This window comes from Corvus moneduloides, chromosome 3 (genome assembly GCF_009650955.1).
Source record: "Corvus moneduloides isolate bCorMon1 chromosome 3, bCorMon1.pri, whole genome shotgun sequence".
Lineage (NCBI taxonomy): Eukaryota > Metazoa > Chordata > Aves > Passeriformes > Corvidae > Corvus > Corvus moneduloides.
The window spans coordinates 32,105,279-32,124,949 of NC_045478.1; the positions used below are offsets into that span (position 1 = coordinate 32,105,279).

Here is a 19,671-nt window from a genome sequence, read left to right on the forward strand (position 1 = left end):
TGTTAGAATTTAAAGAGTTTAATATAAAGACAATAAGAGACACATAAAATAAAGCAAAGGGATAACGGCCGGGTGCCTTGGCGCTCTGCCAAGAGCACACCTGATGCTCGAGGTGAGTCCTTTTGATACCATTTTTACTGTCTGTTCTCTATTCATATTAAAACTTTTCCAGGAACTGTTCTGCATGGCCACTCCTTGGGTCCGCCTTTTTAGAGCATGCGTAGTCTTCTGCCTTGCGGTTTTATTTCTTTTGATTCTTGGGGTTGGGCCTGCTAGGTAAGAGTCGATGGTAGGGTGGATCTCTTAATTCTCCAGACAGTCAGGGCTGATTGCAGCTTTGGGCCTCTTTGCCCCCTGGGCAGAGCGGTGATAGCGGCTCCGGACTCTCCTGGCCGCCCGTTCTCCAGCAGAGCAGCCTTTGGGCCCTTTTGTTCTCTGGACAAAGTGTTGATTAGCAGCTTCTCGGGCCTCATCCTCTGCTTGCTTGGAGGTTATCTTACTTGCTCACACTTGCTAACATTCTTGCTAAAACGAGAGAAAACTACATCCACACAGCAAAAAGCATTTCTAACATTATATAATATCTACCTTAATACTTTGCGAGAAGCAAATACTATATGTTTATAACAACTAGATCAGGTTGCTCAAAGGCCCATCGAACTTGGCCTTGAACACTTCCAGGGATGGGGAATCCACAGCTTCCCTGGGCAACCTGTTCCAGTGCCTCACCACCCTCACAGTTAAGAATTTCTTCCTACTATCTAATCTAAGCCTGCCCGCTTTCAGTTTAAAGCCATTCCCCCTTCTCCTGTCGCTATCCCGACAGAGTCCTTACCTGTTGTGCGTGATGCCCCCTTTAGGTACTGGAAGACTTCTATAAAGTGGCCCCGGAGTCTTCGTTCTTCTCTAGTCTCAGACAACCCCAAGTCTCTCATCCTGTCTTCAGAGAGAGGTGCTCCAGCCCCCTGTCATTTTTGTGGCCCTTCTCTGGCTGCAGCCGGTCCATGTCCTTCTGATGCTGGGGGCCCCAACCGCAGAGGGAAGGGTCTGTGAGAGCTGAGTAGAGAATAATTTCCCTTGACCTGCTGGTAACGCTTCTTTTGATGCAGTTGTCTAAGTTTCCATGGGAGAAGAGATTATGTTTATTTAAATTATTCAGCTTGAGAAGGTTGGAGTGGGACGTGGGAACAGAGAATGAAAGAAAAGTTTTTGCTCTGACAGTATAATTTGTGTGTATGTTAGAATGCAGGTTGGTACTAGGGTCAGTGAAACAGTAATGGAAGAAAGGCATGGCTATGCATTGGTAGTCCTAGTTCAGTAAGGCTGCAAGTCTCAGGTTATAATGTGACCTCAAAATAAAATACTGCTCTATACTTGTCCCAGTCATACAAACATTTCTTGAACACCTTGTGCTACCACAGGTGAGATACAGTATTGGCAGGGCCTCTAGTTTAGACTACTGTGTTCACTTCTGTGTTCCTAATGTTCAGTAAAATATAAATTGGTCTCTGTTTCTTTTTGTCAAAACAGATGTTCCAAATTCCCCTATTGGGGTTTCATGACTGTGGTCATTGCTTTCTGTTGCTTGTAAGCAGGTGCTTGGTGTGATAGTCTCGATTTTCCAGGAACTGAGTGTTCAGGTTAATGCCTGATGAAATAATTCACATGGTTTAGTCAGGACTTGAGTAGCCCCAATACATCTGGTAAATATGGTGAAGGGCTTGAAAATGGATTATTGGAAGTTTTGAAAAATGTGTTACTTCGATCCCCCTGTGCCCAGTCACCTCCAAAAAACCCCCAAACAAACAAAAAAAATACCCACCAGCAAAAAAAACCCTTCACCTGAGTGTTAGAACTATATTAAGTAAATGCCATGTTATAAAAATGTTAAAATTATATATACTGGATGTTGAAAAAAGAAAAGAAAAAACCACAAACATTCCTTACTGACACAAGCTGTAACCTAGAAACTGTTTTATTTTTAATACTGGAGCTTCACGGACAGTTATCTAACCTCTGAACCCTTCTCGTAATATTGGGAAACTTGTAAACAGTAGTGTTTTCTGAAACAAGGCCATTTTGAAGCTTTGAACAAAGGGGTACAAGTCTAATGGCTGAAAGAACATTTAGGAGCTACTGTCTCATTCTCTTTATTACAGATGGTAAACCCTTATTTCATCCATTTAGTGTTCAAGTACACTTACTAGTACTACGCTGTAGTTGTACAAGGTAAATGCAGGCAGACTAACCCTTTGTCAAAGCAATTGCTAGCCTAGAAAGTCTGTATCTTCTTCACATTATTCCTTAAGGAATATTTTATGCTTTGCTTGAGTCAGACAGATCAGTAATTTTGGCACATTCATTCATTAAAAACTGAAGTGAGGAAATTTCTGTAGTGTCATTATGATGCATTCAAAGTAAAGGGATCTTTATATTTTCACTTTCTGGAACAACATAATGTCTCATTGCTCAGCTGGCCTGTCATATGGCCAAAGGCAACTTTTTTACATTCAGGAGTATTTTTTAAGACTACTAGATTAGCTTTTAAAAATCAGTACCTTTCTGCAGAAAGCTGCATGCAGTTTACCTTAGTGTAGTTCTTTGGTCAAAGCAGCTGACATCTGCCCTCCAAGACAGAAGCTATCAGAGTTAACAGAGATACTTGAAGATGTTTTTTTTCTCTTCTGCTCTGCTTAGCTTAAGAGAAGCAATGCTGATTTATTTTCCTTCTGCTTATTAAGCAGATGAGCAGGTGAAAAAGTGAATTTCTTGAATTGAATCTAAAAGTCACAATATTTTTAGTATTAGTATTTGAGCAAAATGAGTCACTTCTGGAAGCAGAGCAGATAGAAGCATCAACAGATTTTAAAGGGAGTAGCTCAAAATCTCTGTTTATATTCTATATGACTGTAGACATTCAATATGTTTGTAAATTGGGTACTAGCAAAATGCTTTTTCTTTTTGCAGAAGGAAAAAGAAAAAAAGAAAGACGAGAAAAAGAGAGAGAGAGAATCAGAAAAACCGTCAAAACAGTTAACAGCTGAAAAGGTAAGAAGAGTTTCTTTTTTTCCAGTTATTTAAAAATGGCACATAGTATTAGATACGTTCAGAGATTGGGGAAAAAATTAATGTGTGTGTGTGTATCTATATACACACACAGAAGTATGAATGTATATGTGTATATGAGTTGTAATCTGGTTAATCCACGTGAATCCTACTTGTGCTGTTGCTTGCATACAAAAGTTGGTTGGCCATACAATGAGGAAGGAATGTGTTTAGGGGAAGAGGGAAGTGGGTTAAGCTTAGTTAAAGTTTAGGCTCAGACCAAAAACCTAATTAAGGATTTTAAGTTTGCAGAAATGTCTTGAGTTGGGACCCGCAAGGATCCAAAGGGACCCGCAAGGATCATCAAGCCTAGCTCTAAGTGAATGGCCTGTACGGGGATTGAACCATGCTCTGACCAGCTGAGCTAACCTCAGGGTCATGGACCATTGCTATTCTTGCCCAGAAAATTGTCATTGTTATTGAGTCTTGTATTATCATCTAATACTGTCTTTCATAAATGAATCCATTTTAAACATAAATGTATAATCTACAGAGTTTAATTAGTAACTCTAAGTAACTTGAAAATTTGCAACTAAGATCATGTCACAAAACATGACAAGCAAACCACGTAAGGTGCTTTTTTATACAGTTATGTTAAAGCATAATGGGCAGCCTTAGCAATGTGGGTACAATTAAAATTTCATGTGCACTTCTGTAGAGAGTTAATATTAAACAAAAATGAAATGGGTAATTCTAGTATTAAATATAATAATTTCTTTTAATACAGATGTCATCTCTCAGATCTTGTGAATCCACTAGTATGTTCAGGTCTGCAGTGTAGTCTGCAGAATGCATTGGAGTCTCCATCTGTCAGTTTATTCCCCAATAGTGCTGTGTTACAATTACGAAAAATGTTGTGTGTTCACAGACTGTGATTGCAGATTTATTTCTAATTCAGTTTTCAAATAGATGTTTTTTCATTTTACATAATAAAACAAGATACAAATATATGTATATATATGCACATTTGGAGGGGGAAAGAAGCCCCTCCTCGATGCAAATACAATTTTTCTTAAATTAGAAAGCAAGTTCGGAATGAGTTAGTGCAGAAGCAAATTTTATTATGACAATTTGTGAAGCTTGACTGAGCTATTGTTACTGATACTGTATGAGGTTAAAGTAAATTTATGGATGACAATAAAAACATTTGAATTGTTGATTACTGAAGCTTTACAGGGGTGTCCAGCCAAGTTAAATGTTTTATTTTGGTACTTATAATAACATACTTTAGTTATAAAGGTTAAAAACATTGCTGTGGTTTGGAAACCTTAACTTTCTAGAGCCCAAAGATCTACTTTTGGTCTGGGAGAGAGAGGATTTCCCTTTGTAAGGATGCATGAGCCTCGTTATGTGGCTGGGAATACTTGGCTAAGTGAGAGGAAGTGCCACCAGAGCATAGTTACAGCTGGGGGATAATCCTACTATTTGAAATAAAAAACAGTTCTAATGCCACTGATTAGATTTACATTTGAAAAGTCATTAGATTACCAGTTAATGATTAGGCAAATAAAAAGAAGTATTTCGATTTTAAATGCTTGTACTACAAAATGTGGAATTTGGTAAATATATCTGTATTAGATAATAGTGCTATTGAAACAGCTGCAAAGTGTTTGAAGTACTGCAGCATATTTTATTTCATTATTAATATGTCAGCATTGACTGCTCAAATGGAACTCATCTGTGTGTCATCTTTTTAATTTAAGACATTCTTCAAGCTTGGGCTTTTAAAGGATCATTCATTCAAAATAAGCTGGTTTTAGACTGTAAACTTAACATATTTTAAAATTGTAGCTGTGTTCTTCAATCCAAACGAACGAAGCCTGTATCAAATATTTGTTTCTGTGGGAAAGTGTTGGTGACATAGAAAACCAAATGATTTTATTTTCATACATGGAATAATACATTGCTGCTTTTGTGATGTGGTTCTGCTTTAGGGAGCTGATAAACTTTAGTGTTTCATTAATAATGATACCCTTCACATCCAGGTGGAGACTGTCTATAGGATCTTTTAAATATTGCATCCTGAATCAACAGGGGAGTGCAGGCATCTTGTCTGTAGTATCTATCCTGTTTTCAGCAACCACACCAAGCAGTAGATCGTTATTTTTCCCAGTTCCTGGAGGAGGAAGCAATATGAGAAGTCTGCACACTTCATATGTAAAGTCACTGGTTGCCTTTACTACAGACATGGGTTATCTCCAGTCTAGTTATTCCAGGCTTGGAAAGTTAATGAATTAAAAATATGTGAACAAGGAGTTGGCAGTTCTGCCACAATTTTGAGACTTCTTTTAGGTTAAGGTAATTCAAGCAGTGTTTTAGCCATCCTATGGAAGAATCAATAAAGATGGAAAAGAATAGAGGTCTTAAACTTGTAAAAAGATGAATCTAGAGAAAACTTCAGATCTATTCTCAAGTGTCATGTACTCCTACAAGTCTTCGGTTCCTAGTGACTTCAATTTTATCTTTTGTTGAGATTAACTTTCTTAGCTCTTAAAACAAGAGTAAGCATCCTAAAAGTTTAAAATGTTCACATTCAATTCTTATATTATCTCTGCTTCATAGAGCTGACTAATTTGCTCCTACATCCATTTGAGAGCCTTTCTCTTGTACTAACTGGATGTTGTCACTGACTGATTCTTAGTCTTTAGCAAGCTAAATGTCTAGCATGATTTCTGTTGCTTTTTCAAATATTGCTGAAAGCTTGTAGCATTGATTTAGTAAACTTATTATCCCAATATTTCATTAATGTATCAGGTAATTATGGCATAAAAGATACTTTGTTGATTATCATGCTTTGATAAACAAAGAACATCATATTTTAACTTATTGAATAGTAGTGAGTTTTCTTACTGAAATTGCTTTTCAGTAAGGAATCATCATGTGCTTGAAATGGGTTTCAGGGGAAATATTTTTTTGTGAGCGTTCACACTGGAGAGTTCAGATGTCCTGTAGAATTTCCTAAAGATCAGAGGGATCTACTGCAGAATAGTGAGTAGCAAGGATACTTGTTTTACTCTAATTTTCTGGGCTGTTCACTTTCTCTTATGAAATTACTGGGTAATTTGTAATATAACAAGATCTTACAGTGTGAGCAGATAGACTGATTGAGTCTAGTCCAGTGATTAGCATTTTATTGGAAGCAGCCAACAATGAGATGTTTCACATCAGATCTGCAGAACTCTTAATAAAATAAGTGACATTGCCAAGCTACTTGCAACTATAATGTCTTTTTCAGTCTAATAGAAGAAAGTTAAGAAACTTGCATAAGTTACCCAGGGTCTTTCCTCCCTCTCTCCCTATGCTATTTCCACAATTGCAGATCTCAAGTTTCCTTAGTGCTTCTACCTAAAACAACCTTATCCTTACAGTACTTTGGAGAAACAGGGAAAATACTGCAAAAAAACTGCTGTAACAATTATTATGTAGTTTTTCGTGGTATGCAAACTGGGGCCAGGTTATGTGAAGCTGGCATGTTCACTCAAAGCCCAGCTTGTTTGCAAGCAACAGAAGTGCAAATTTTAGCAATATAAAAAATGTGTTGAATTGCAGGAATAAATAATCGAAGTGAGCTAATTGTGTGCTTCTTAATGTTTTCTATGGGCCAAGAGCAGGATAATAGCATAAGGCAGACTGTCATGTAATGAAAGCAAATTTTACATGTTCTGTACAGAAAATTAAGATTAAGAGATTTTTAAATTAACTAAAAAAGTAAATCTCATGTTGTAAGAGCGCATTCTATTAGTGGGGAGGGGAAGAAAGTCTAGTTTGACCACCAATCTTACATGTTTCATTGGTAGTTACACAGGAAAGTGTTCAATTTGTAGGCAGGAAAAAACAGCTAGGCTTTTGCTAGCCATTTTTAAACTTCATCATCCTGCCTGCCCTTTCATCAGCTGCTGAGGAGCTTTCCCTTCTTATTAATTACTCTTTTGAACAGCTGAAGGTAGAGAAATTTCCCAAATCAGCTATGATTTTCTTTTTTTTTTTTTTTTTTTTTTTTTTTTTTTTTTTTTGATTTTTTTTTTTTTTTTTTGTTGTTTTTTTGTTTTTTTTTTTTTTTTTTTTCTTCTTTCTTTTCTGCTTAAGCTGACTGAACAAGTTCTCTGTTCAGGAACAGAGTAAACCACTGAACTGCTTTTTTATTTCTGGCATGTTTACTGAGTAGAATTTTTGTTCATCCTTGAGTAATTGAATGTGTTCAATTTAGAATTATTTGGTGATTTTAAAAACAATATGTAGCATAAGTATTCTACTTGTGCATGAGAGAGCTCTCAAAGCCTCAGAGTAGTTCTCTGAAATAAAATTTAACCTGTGTAGATAGTTTAAGTAAAGTTTCTTCTTAGAGCACAGAGGAGCACTTTAGGTAAGCTCCATGCTACTTCTTCATGCAGCAGGTTGGAGGAGGCTCTGTGTGCACTCCATCCACCTCTACCTGTTTTCCACTGAAAGGAAGCACAGAAAAGTAGGAGATAAGGTACGTTTAGGTCATTCTGGCTGAGGGATCAGGGGCATGGCTGGGACATGGCCAGTGTGTGAACTGGGGAGACTGTGTGCCCCAAAGATAAACAAGAGCTGCACAGTGAACTGAGGAATACTGTTCACAAGCAATCAAAGAGTATAGGGAATAATACTTCATTTAGTAAAGGCGTTTGCTTTGCACTATTTAGAACAGAGAAGTGGACTGAGCTGTATGAATAACTTCTTGAATTTCAGAGCAACTAGGACTGTTTAGCTTTTTTCAAGACATACCTGTTTATGTACTTCTGCAGTACAAATTCAAACAAAAAAGGCATCGCTAGGTATGATGCTGTGAGGCCCTGGAGTGGTCCCAGAGCAAAGAAGAAGAAAATTCATATGGCTAAATGTTCAGATTTTTGTAGGGTTCAACTTCTTATGTAGTCTAATTTTTAAATTAAGAAAATGTGGTATGCAATGGTGCTAACAAGCCAGAATTAAGCCAGAAGTTGTTTGGAAAACTGTCCATGGAAAACTTGGTAAATATTTCTAATATCCAAAATTAGAAAGTTCAGCTAAGTCCATGACACTGAATGCTTTGGAAGAGTTTGGGTTCAGCGCTGTGTAGCTTTCTCCACTGTTTAGTTTAGAGGTTTCACATGAGTTGAGTACTGCAATGAAAATACTGTGATGTTTTCACTGTAAAATACTGCGTGTTGAGGAGCATAGTTACTGTGAAACCACATCTAAGTTACTGAAGTAAACCCTTTTAAGACAAGATTGTGTTCTACTGGGACAGTAAAGTTAAATGGTTAGGATGTAAAGAATGAACTATTTTTTTTTTCACTAAGTACTTGTGCATTTGCAAACTAATATTGACATTCAAAGTTAACGATTTTTTCATTCTGCTGAACATATCAGGATGATGAATGGTTCTGAAGGAGTGCAGCAGCTACACTTGATTAACTGAAGTTCAATATGACACTGTGAGTTAGTTAGTTTTATTATATTGCCTTTTGAATTTGAAACTGGTTCTTGTTTTTGTATAAAGTTATTTCAAGTGGCAGGAATGGGTCAGTTGGAGGTTATTTTTCAATAGTGGTATATCAAATGCTGTTTTTCTTCCCCAAAATGAAGACTAAATTGGCAGATTAAACTTGGCAGTAACAGTGAGCTGCTGCCTCTCAGTCAGCTGGTACCAGCCAGCACCAGATGGCCTATATTACAGAGGTACAGACATCAGTTTATTTGCATTTAAAATGCACTGGAGAACCCCTCAAATAAAAGTGGGGACAAGTCATACTAGCAGCTTTTCCCCTTCATATAGAAAAAACAGTGTGTCAAATATTCATTTAACCAAATAGAAAGAACTTAACGTAGCTTGTTAGGATGGTGTGTTTGTTTTCCCCCAAAGACAGCTAAAACTCTCACAAAAATCAACCTGCCTGGACAATTGAGGCAAGAGGAACTATCTGTCCTCCTTATTTCTCGGGGATGGAATTTACTTACTCGAACTATTACAAGTTATCATCCTAATAATTTTGTACAAGGAGAAATGAGTTGGAGCAGATAGTGCTCTAGTGTTCTACACTTCTTTAAAACTGAGTGGCAATATAGTAATGCATGAATGAAAGCCTGCAGAGTAGTTGGTGTCCACCTAAACACCAGTTTGGTGAAAGTGATATTATTAAGTGTTTACTTTTAACTTGTAGGAATAAGTGGATTTACAAATATTGACCTGAATGATGATTTAAATGCAGAATCCTGTTATAAATATTCTAAATGTTTTCTTTGTTTTGATACTGTATTGTTGATAAATTTGCTAAATCACTTGAACAGTTGTTAATAACATTTCTCTAGAGGTCTAGGCATTATTTGCCTTTCTGACTGATTTATTTTTAAAATATTTTTCCTTTTGAGTTTTAGATAAAATGTTATATTACTTTAAATTGTGATTAAAAAGCAATCATGTATATCATGGGAACAGAAAAATAGAAACCTGTTTTGCACTCTGGTTGAATACATAGTCTTATTTATAGTCTTAGTTCTTGTTTTCACAAGTTCAGACTAAGCAGATAAGAATTAAAGCTCCAGCTTTAGGAGTTCGTGGTAAGACATAGGGCAACCTGTTTCCCTGCCTCCTACCCCCACAAAGGGTGAAGGGTTTTAAGGCTTCTTGTTCTCTCAGTCTGCATTCTGTGGACTATGGACCTCTCCCAGCCTGGTTTTACATTTCTAATCATACCTTCTCAGTCTTACGGAAGAGATCAGATTATTTTGGGTTCTTTGGTTGTTTTTAATGCTAATCTGGAGGAAAGCAAATCAAATTAGATGCTTCTCGAAACTGTGCTATTCATTCCTTTTGCAGGTAACAAAGGACTTCTTCTGTTTGAGGATTGCCATGAAAAATAGTCTTACTTAATGAAATTAATCTGTCATGGCTCTTATTACGTATTTGAAGTTGTAGACAAAGAAATTAAGAAATAGATATTGCAGGTAGAAGCAATGAAAGAAACCCCTTTTTTTGTCAGAAAAAAAAGAAAAGCTTTTATCTTTTTAATGTTGGAAAAGGAGTCAGCGTTCAGGAAGGGTATCACTTTTTTTCTTCAGCCCAGTGTGTGTTCACTGTATCAGCTTGATCCTGTCAGCTCTGGTCTGCAGCAGAACAGCATTTTAATGCAATTTAAAAAAATTTTATACAAGTAGTATCTAAAACAATGAGAACAAGCTTGAGTTGGGCCTGCTTTGGTTAAATTTGTCTTTGTTTAACTTGCCGAACTTTTTTAGCAGGAAGCTGTTTTAAGTTTCCTTAGTTTTAATTGATCCTCCATTACACTTTTGCTCCATACAGGTTCAAAACATAATACTGCCTTGGGTTTCAGTTGATAATACTTATTAACAGATGGCATTTTCAGCTTATGATAAGCTTAATCTTTTTTTCTGGTGACTTTGAGACAATTAAGACATTACATATGCTTATTTGTATATTGAACAAAATAAAGTCAACACATTTAAACAAGCATGAACTAAATCAACCTTACTCATGGGTGATTGCTGTCTTTAGAAAAAAGACATTCTAAGACATTTGAAACCACAGGACCATGCATGATAAAAACTGCAAATATACGATCTCATCTAAAAAGTTTTATAAAAATTATAGTACTAGTTAGGAGATTGTGTATGACCAATCAAATATGCAGGAACAAAATGCACTGTGCTTTTACCTAAGTGGTACTGATACATGGAACTGAATGTAAAGAAGGATAAGGATTGGATAAGATGAAGCTGATAAGAGGAAAAAGACTTTAATTTAAATAATGTCATGCAAAATAATAATCTTATCTTGTTTTGAGTAATAGGCTTACTTTGTTCCTAAAATAATGCAAGTACTGGAGCATGGGCAAAGCAATCAAGTGTCTTTGTGTGTTCTGTTTCATTTTACCATGCTTAAGGTAGAACGTGCTTAATCTCACCCCAGTGTGTGACCATCAAGATAGGGCAATGGGGTAGTGGGAAATTCTGTCAGATATGCAAATCTCACTGAAGAGTAAAGATACTGACTTTTTCCATAAAAAATTATTTTAGCTATCACTGGCAATATTAAATCTCCAACATTAAAGCTTTAAATGGTTTATAATAATAGTATAATGTGCTATAAAATGTTTCAGCAGTCTTCCGGTGTCATGCAACAACTTTGAGTGTCTTCCAGTTTAAATTCATAGTCGATGTAGGTATTGACTGTGTGCCTTTTTGCTAAAAGGAGTATTTCTTTGGACTGTTGAATTTATTGCATTTCAATAGTTGCTATTGGCACTAGAACAGTTGCATGGAACACTTTATGGCTCTGGCATTCATACTGTTGCATAATTATGTCTTCACAAAATTAACTCAAAGGTAGTTGGAAAATAGCACTGTAGGTGTGGTAGAGGTAGAAGCAAGAGAAGACAGAAGCAGGATCTTCCAACACAATTTGAAGGAAATGGACAAGTTTCTCACTCTAGATAATTTTGTCAGATGATAATTACAATGCAAAATTAAGTTACCAGTTGCCTAGTTGTTCAAATAACTGGCAACTCTTTACTGCTAAATTCCTTACATATATCAGACAGAAGTGTTAACCCACCTGCAATGAATTGCCTCTTGGCTCTGTTGAAAAAAAATAATTGCAACTGGATGAGCTTGTGTTTCTTTTTCTTTTATAAAATTGGTACCTGGAGTTAGAAGAAAGTGGGGCAGTTCTGAGGTTGGTCCCCAGCCATGCCACTGTACTGTTGCAAAATAAATCTGTCCTGCCTCTCTGCTCAGTAAGTGGTGTCTCTCAATTTGAGAATATTGTACTTCATGTCAGAGTAAGGTCCTGCTGGCTTGTCTGCTAGGCAGAAAGTGTATTTTGCGCGGTGTAGTAACAAGGGTAGCTTCTGCCCAAGAGAACATACAGATTTTTGTCTTACCTGTTTAACCCTCAGTTTACACTGTATCTTTTTCCTTGGTTTAAACGTGGATTATTTTAGTGGTGTAAATGAAACAGGTTGGGCTGCATCTTAGCATAAATGTTGAAATGGATGACTGAACAAAAAAATCAGAGGCCTTGTAATATCACTCTGAAGGGCCAGTTTTAAAACTTTGGCGTCTTGGAAGCTGTGAAGATAAAAGGCTTTAGCAATCCTTACATTTTGTAAGGATGATTTAAATATTCAATTTCAGAATACACAGAAATTTCGTATAGGTTCACATTATTGTAACTGGAGGATTAGAAGCAGAAAGAAGCTTGACTCATTTCCAGTTGAGATGGAGGCTGCAGTGCTTATTGATAGTTGATGTTAAAGATTATGATGATATGGAGGATGAAGACAAAGAAAATGGAGCTTGCCCAGGTAAAGAGAAATCCATTTTGGTATTGTATATGATAGGTTAAAATTAGCTTTTTAAGTAATTGTTTCAAAGTGATTAACTTTGAAATGAGAACAAAATTGAGGAAAAAATACCCTGACTGGCAGAAGAAACTAATGTAGCTAGTGATGCATAAGTATTTATTAAACATTTCTCCCTCTCACTAAGTTCTGCATTTGTGAAACAGAATTATGTATATGTACGTGAGGATGATAAAGTACTCATCAGCTCTCTCCTAACTTCTCTAGTAGTTAAAGAAAGCAACAAGCTGATACAGAAGTAAGAAAAATTAACCTATGGGGCTATTTCAGTCTCATTAGCTGTCACTGAGAGGATTGAATTTCTGTGGAGCTAATTGAGAAGCTTTTTCAAATTCATCTCTAGAGAAATAGTATACTTAGACTTCATAAAGTGTTTGTAGTATACTGCTTATGATAATGATACAAACTATGCCAGCACAGAGTATGAGTCCAACACTCTTGAGTAAAATGTCCTAACTCAGAGGTTGTTTATATGAAACGCTATTCAGTGTGATGCTGTAAGACTGACTAAAACATAGACTGTAAGAATCAAATGAACAACAACAGGGAGGCGAAGTGATGTAATCTGATCAGTAAAAAGAGAGCCAGTGATCTGCTTCTAGTACATCAAAGGAAAGTCGTGAGGTGGGTCAAGGAAAAAGATTCTCTCCCAGGAATAAAAGACAAGTATGGGGTGATTGCATAATAGGGTATAGGACTTGTTGGGGGATGCAGAGAGAAAAGAATCTGGGGATGGAACAGAGAATATTATATGCAGCTTATTATGGGATGTTTAGGTGACAGAGACCAAATCAGGGGAATAGAGAAGTCAAGGTGGATTGGGGTGTAACAAACATGAGGAAGCAGAGGGGAAGTGGATAAAAAGGGGCAGTCACATACATGCTGGTTGTTGGGCAGGTTGCTTGGCAGTAGGATTGTCTCAGCCTTCACTTGGTCTTTGCAGGCTATTCTGTATTCTTGCCAAATGCTATTTGCGACTATTGACTGAGTATGTTGTCTCTTCTGTGCCTGTGTGTGAACTCTTGCAAACTTCAAGACAAGTGGGGTAAGAGGCTGGTGCTGGCCACTGGAAAAATGCTGCAAGGAATCTGAGGGTCAGCACCTGCAGAGACCAACATCTAGAAGCCGACTATTTGCAAAGGCAGCATGTCTAACACCAGCTGCCGGAGAATAACATACTGTGATCACACTCAGGTAGCACATTCCATGCTGGACTAACCAGTGAGTAAGATACAAGCACCTGGAAAGATGTAAGGTATGAGCTGATTGCTGGCTAAGGGTGTAGGGTCTTGATATTGAATGAAGTTTCACGTAAAAAGCAAAAAAAAAGCACTTTTGTTATAGTTAAGGAAAAGACTGAGAAGCATACCTTCATGAATAGGGATGAAAAGCATTTCTTTGGTTTTTTACTGTGAGCTCAGTCAGTTGCCACGCCTGAAAGAGCTCATTCTTGTCTGGAAATATATGAAGAAGGAATTACAAATAAATGCCCTTTAGTTCTGATTGGGTACGCTGATGTTGTATTATGTATTGCTTGAAAGGTTTTTGAAAGGAAAGTTATAAAAGAAAATAGTTTAATGTGGAACTGGAACTAATATAGCTGCATTATTGTAATCTTGCCGAGGCTAATGAGCACAATAGAAATAGAGTAGAAATATGTAAGGTGAGTTCATATAACCATAATACATGATTCAAAAACTGAAGGTGTATTTAAAATAGCTTACAAAAATACAAACCATGTTTATTGCATTTCACAGCTTGCAAACTGAGATGCATTAAAACACTTTGACCCTAACCCGATTTATAGATCTCATAATGGGACACTGGGTTAACTGTAAGATGGATCTGTCTAGATTTTCTGCTTCATAGTGCTTTCTTCTATAAGATGCAGACCTCAGGTTTTATTGGATTAAAAGCAGAATTCTTCCATTTTATCTAAATCAAGTTCTATGACAAGGTAATACAAAATAGGAAAAGGATTGATAAACAGCTTTTTCTCTGCCTTTTGTGTCCTTGTAAACAGGTCCTTGCTTCTGGGCTCAAATGCAGTAATTTCAAAGATTTACAGCTGCAGCAAACTCTGCTCAAGTCTTTGCCCCCAGAATCTCTGGAAAACTTGAATACTTCTGCACTCAGACTATGAGCCTTCCCTGTTCCGCAGTCTTGCTATCCCTCAGCTTCAAGTTGCTGCGTCTTTTTGTGACCATTACCTAGCAATCATCTTGCAATCTCTTTATGCTTTTTTCAAGTATCAAACTTAGGAAAAAGAGCTTTTCCTCTTTTTTTCAGACCCTATTCTGAACTTTCCCACTTTAAGAACCTAATATATTTGAATCTGAATGCATAGAACTAGTATTTCAAATGTGATTGTTATTATGTAGATTTAATGCATGAATATAAGAATAAGGATTTATCTCTGATACTTTGCTGTAGTCTCAGCAGTAAGTATAAAAAGAAAGCCAACTTCATTTTAGGAAATCATCTTTACGTGGTTCATACGTCATTTTGAGCAAGGTAAAAGGGCCTCTGAGATGGTCTGATGCATTAGAAAGGAGCTAAACCAATTCAGCAAAGTACAAGACATGAAAGGTTTTAAGCCTTCTTGGAATACACTGACTAAAGTAAATGAGATCTGAGCTAACATTTTAAATTCAGTTAAAATACAATGTTAGTACTGCTTGGTCAATAAGTAAGAACAAAGGAAAAGTCTTAATCCATTTTCACAGAAATGATTAGTGTATTAGCCTAGACCCAGATAAAATCATATTAATGGAATAAGATTATGGTGCAGGGTCTGTTAGTTCTGCCATGAAGTTTTTAATTCAAATGACTAAAGATATAATGCATTTTACATAATCTTGCTTAAGTATCTTGCTCTAACTGTGAAAATCTAATGCAATTCATATACCCAGATTTTTAAAGTGAAGATGTAGATCAAGGACCACTTTAAAAAGTTTTCCTTTGGGTATGTGTTTTGACTGAAGGACCTTCATGTGTACAGAATCATTTAGCAACAACAACAAAAGGCAGTTTGGTTTTGTTGGTTTACTTAATGTGAATGCCTTAAATAGGCTTACCTAGGTGGGTGTAAGTAGTTGAGTGTCTGTGAGTGATTCACTGAAATAATCACAATAGACTCTTAAATAATAAATTTATGTTTTCCCCTTGGCTTGGCTCTTTGTTTGGTTTAAGGTAATTCTAGTTTGATAAATAAGAATGGTGGCTTTTTTGTTGTTGTTGACATGCTTTTTCTCTTGATTAGAAATGCATCAGAGTTTGATTGCAGAGTCGCTGTAGTCTATACAACTTAATAATGATACCACCATATTTTAACTTGTGTTTCAGTATAGTACATTGGTTTTCTGGCTTTTTATGCTAGTTAGGCAAAATAGGAGTTAATCATTCGATAAAAGTATCCTCAGTTCTGAAGAGTTAGTCTGATTTCTAAGTTTCTTCATCTTTAGTTGCAAGTCTGAAGAAAAAATGCTGCTGTTTTATAGGAGGGTAAATAGAGTAACACATTTCATCTTTAATGCCATTTAAATTAAATATTATGAAAAGATTAGTTTTTACTTATTTGCAGGTCAGGTATGAAAGCCATAAAAATATTCTTTAAAAATTCTAGGATGTGCCTATGTAAGGAATGCTGTAAATGGATATGGACTAAACTTTGTATAGTGTAAGTGTCAGGAAAAATCGTATCTGCGAACCTATTGCAAATTTATAGTAAATGACTAACATTATTTTCTCGTATGGCAATCCTCAAATGTTTATGCTCTCTTGCAAGTTTTATTGCAAGCAGGTAATGAAGAGGGAAAGAATGCAATTGCTTTATCCACAAGGCATACAATTCCTATGTATTAAGAGCAAAGGAAGGCTTTTGTTCAGTAACCGTAGAGCTGTATATGAGCTCTAGTGAGTGAACTGAAAATTGCTTTTAAGTTAGAAGTGCTATTCTCAAAATTATCTCAAAGATGTATCTTCAGCTTTCATAAGGCTCCTTGTAGTCAAGGTAGGAAATATGAGTTAGAAATGCATTGGTAATCAGATGTGTTTTAAACAGACTGAGTTCTAGATTCATATGAATTTTTTATTAAAGTGGAAAATTGAGGAAAAAAATATGAAGGAAAATGGGAGCAGATAAGTGGACTGGACAGCTGATGAATCAGATTTTTGACAGTGACTGATATCTTGCTTGAGAGTAGGAGAGATTTTTAAATTAGTAACTTATGACTGCTCTGACTGTAGTGTTTTTCTACTTCAGAGCTGTTAATCATGTGGCTTATGTCCTGCACTGTGTATGCTACCCCTTTAAATGCTCTCACACAGTGTAAATGAGAATAAGGTCAATGATAATCCTAAATGCTGGTGCTGAGATCTGCTAAATTATTTACATTATCATCTTGTAATAGTGAATTTGTCAAAATTCTGCCTGTTTTTAAAGTATTTGGTGTGGTTTACATTTCTACTGGGTGTCACATCTTTTAGAACTGTTAAACCCTTAAAATCTGTGCATATGACAATAACTCACATAAGGTTACAGAAGCAGAAAATGGAAACCTGAATCTCCCATTTTTAAAGAAAAATAACCACAGTATTTTGACTGTGTGCTGGCACTTTTGAACCAGGCCTTACCAAAAAAGTTTGTTTCACGACTCAGTTCCAGTACAAAACACCCTCAGCTGCCTCTCAGAGGAGAGTATTCTGGAGAACAGGGATGTGCAGAAGGAATAAATTTAGATTGACCATAGGCCCTGGAATGTATGACTGTATTAAACAATGTTCTGAAAGGATACCAGTGTCCTTACTCATTTAACAAACTTGGATTATTTTCCTATTTTACTACAGTAGTAATCAAAAAAAGGCAATGGGTTTGACCGCAGAGCAATGTATTTGATGCTAGATCTTAATAATCTTACTGTTTTATCATTCAAAGTGTAACACTTACCAGAAGACTTCATGTATGTTGTCTGTTCTGTCAACCAAGCAAGCTGGTATAAAGCTTTCCACTTCCCTCATCTTTCCCTGCCCATCTTGTGCACCTAAAAGCCAGATGTGTTTGGGCACAGTGCTGAAAGCTGGGAAAGGACAAGCTTGTTTTGCAGAAAGGGAGCATCAGAGACAGCAGCTATAGACCTCATAGCATCCTGTTAAGTATGTGAATTTAATAGGTGTGTGACAGTCAGTCATGGTGGTACTGACCCTCCTTTTTGTCTTGCCCATATATAACCATATCCCCTACAGGCAGCATCCTGTGTGCTGTACTATAACCTTTGTACAGAGGAAGGAGGAGGATTGACTAGGCAATGCTTTCATTTCTTTTTTCTTTTTTCCTGAGGCAGTATGAATCACTCATTTAATGGTTATCTCCAAAAATAGCTGGCTGAAGAAAATTTGATGAAACACCCTGCTGACACACTGGACTTCCTACAGTATATGACTTATGCTTCAGGTGTTACTAAATGTTCTTCACAATCCCGTCTCCGGCAGACTTGCAGTCCAGGCTTCTGTGAGAAAGCATTGCTGCCCTTTCCAGGGACTTGGAGTTTACCTTTGGATGAATCAACTGCAAAACTATGATACTCAAAGCAAGATCTTCAAGGCTTGTGTATGCTGAGCTCCAATGGGAAAACTGAATTTGGGAATTCACTGTAGTTTGCAGGATGAGGTTTGTGCATAGGTTGATTCACTTGACTCATGTGCTCCTTGCATCTGTTTGACAAAGTCTGTAGAATGCCAGAGAAAGGGTAGAGAAGGAGATTGTGAAGAAAATGTACCAACAAGGAAGTATTGCTGACTCTTAAGTATATATGTATGTCTGTGTGTGTGTGTGTGTAGTCCTTGAATGTGCTTAACGAGGTGCTTGGAGGTTGGCTTGCTGAAATTAGCAAAACAAGAAATATGATTGTGCAAAGCTAGCAAAACTAAAATGACACTACTCAGCAGTAGTGATTTTCAGCAGTAGCTGAAACACAGGTGTGTTATGACAGTGTTGTAGCCACAAATCCAAAGTACAGCCTTGTATCAACTGCTGTGACGAATGTGAGCTCCATCCCAGCCAGATCCATACAGGCAATTCGTTTGCAAAATATACAATATAAAGTACCTATCAGTTCCCCTGTCCTCATCAAAGAAACATCTTTATTCACTAACAATTTGCTTTAGAGTAACATATAAGAGAGAGAAACAAGTCTGTAAAATCAACTCTAGAACTTAAGGTGTGAATAGAGTAGTTAACACTGTTACTTGCTGATTTATTTGATTTCATTTAACTCAAGAAAAGTATTTCACATAAATTATATTGAACTAGAATGGTGTAACTAGTGGTATATTGGGGGCAATACATTGTGAGAGCTCAATAAAGGCTAATATTGATTTCTATAAAATGGAGCTTTCTTTTTTAATTTGAGACGTAGTCGAAAGCTTTTTTTTTTGTTTTGCTGGCCTAACCTAGTGTTCTTACCCATTTTTAAAAAGAAAACCTCAGATAACTTACATTGTTGCACAAAATTAGTAAAGAAAGAATAGAGGAGGGTGGTACAGTAATGCAGCATTAAATGCAGGTTGCTGAGTTAAAAGATACTCTTTCATGATGGAATGGAAAACTTTCTCGTTCAGTGTACATTGGGAAGTTTTTGACAATGGTGTTCTTTTCATCTTTAAGGATGTAGTCAGAATTGTAGCAGAATAAACCTCAAAACTTCGGTACAAATTTTCGTAGCTTTTCCATCAAAACCTGATAGACTGAAAATTACCTTAAAATCTTAGAGCTGATATTGTGGATAAATGAAGAAGTTTGATAAGTGATTAACCCTCCCATTTTCTAGAATGGAAATGAGCAAGATGAATTAAATCGTAGACAGCATCTTTATGAACCGCAAGAAGACTGGCTGGTGCAGCTTCCACTAATGAAAGCATCATCTCAGTATGAGATTAAAGCGGGCTTGTGCACTTGGTTGCTTTAAAATCAAGTAAGTTAGAGGTGGCCTGGTCTTCTCCACTGTTACCTGCTTTTAGATTTTGTTTGTGATGGTTTCGTAGTACAAAATATTACAGTTGACCAAAGTGCAGTGTGGAGGTATGTGGAGATTACCAGCATATAAATTTCTATCCAGTAATTTCAAGCTAGTTGATTTACAGTGACAGTGTGTGGGAAATTAAGTGAAAGTCCAAATACTCA

General features: G+C 36.6%; 1 protein-coding gene across 3 annotated transcripts in view; it reads left to right on the forward strand.

The window, feature by feature from the left end:
- The window catches only part of SMAP1 (small ArfGAP 1), a 92,459-nt gene that overhangs the window by 45,122 nt on the left and 27,666 nt on the right, over positions 1 to 19,671 (forward strand). For all 3 annotated transcript variants that reach the window (XM_032104754.1, XM_032104753.1, XM_032104755.1), the window contains one exon: positions 2,968 to 3,048. In XM_032104754.1, coding sequence (XP_031960645.1) covers positions 2,968 to 3,048 — 81 coding nt within the window. The remainder of the gene's footprint in view (positions 1 to 2,967; positions 3,049 to 19,671) is intronic.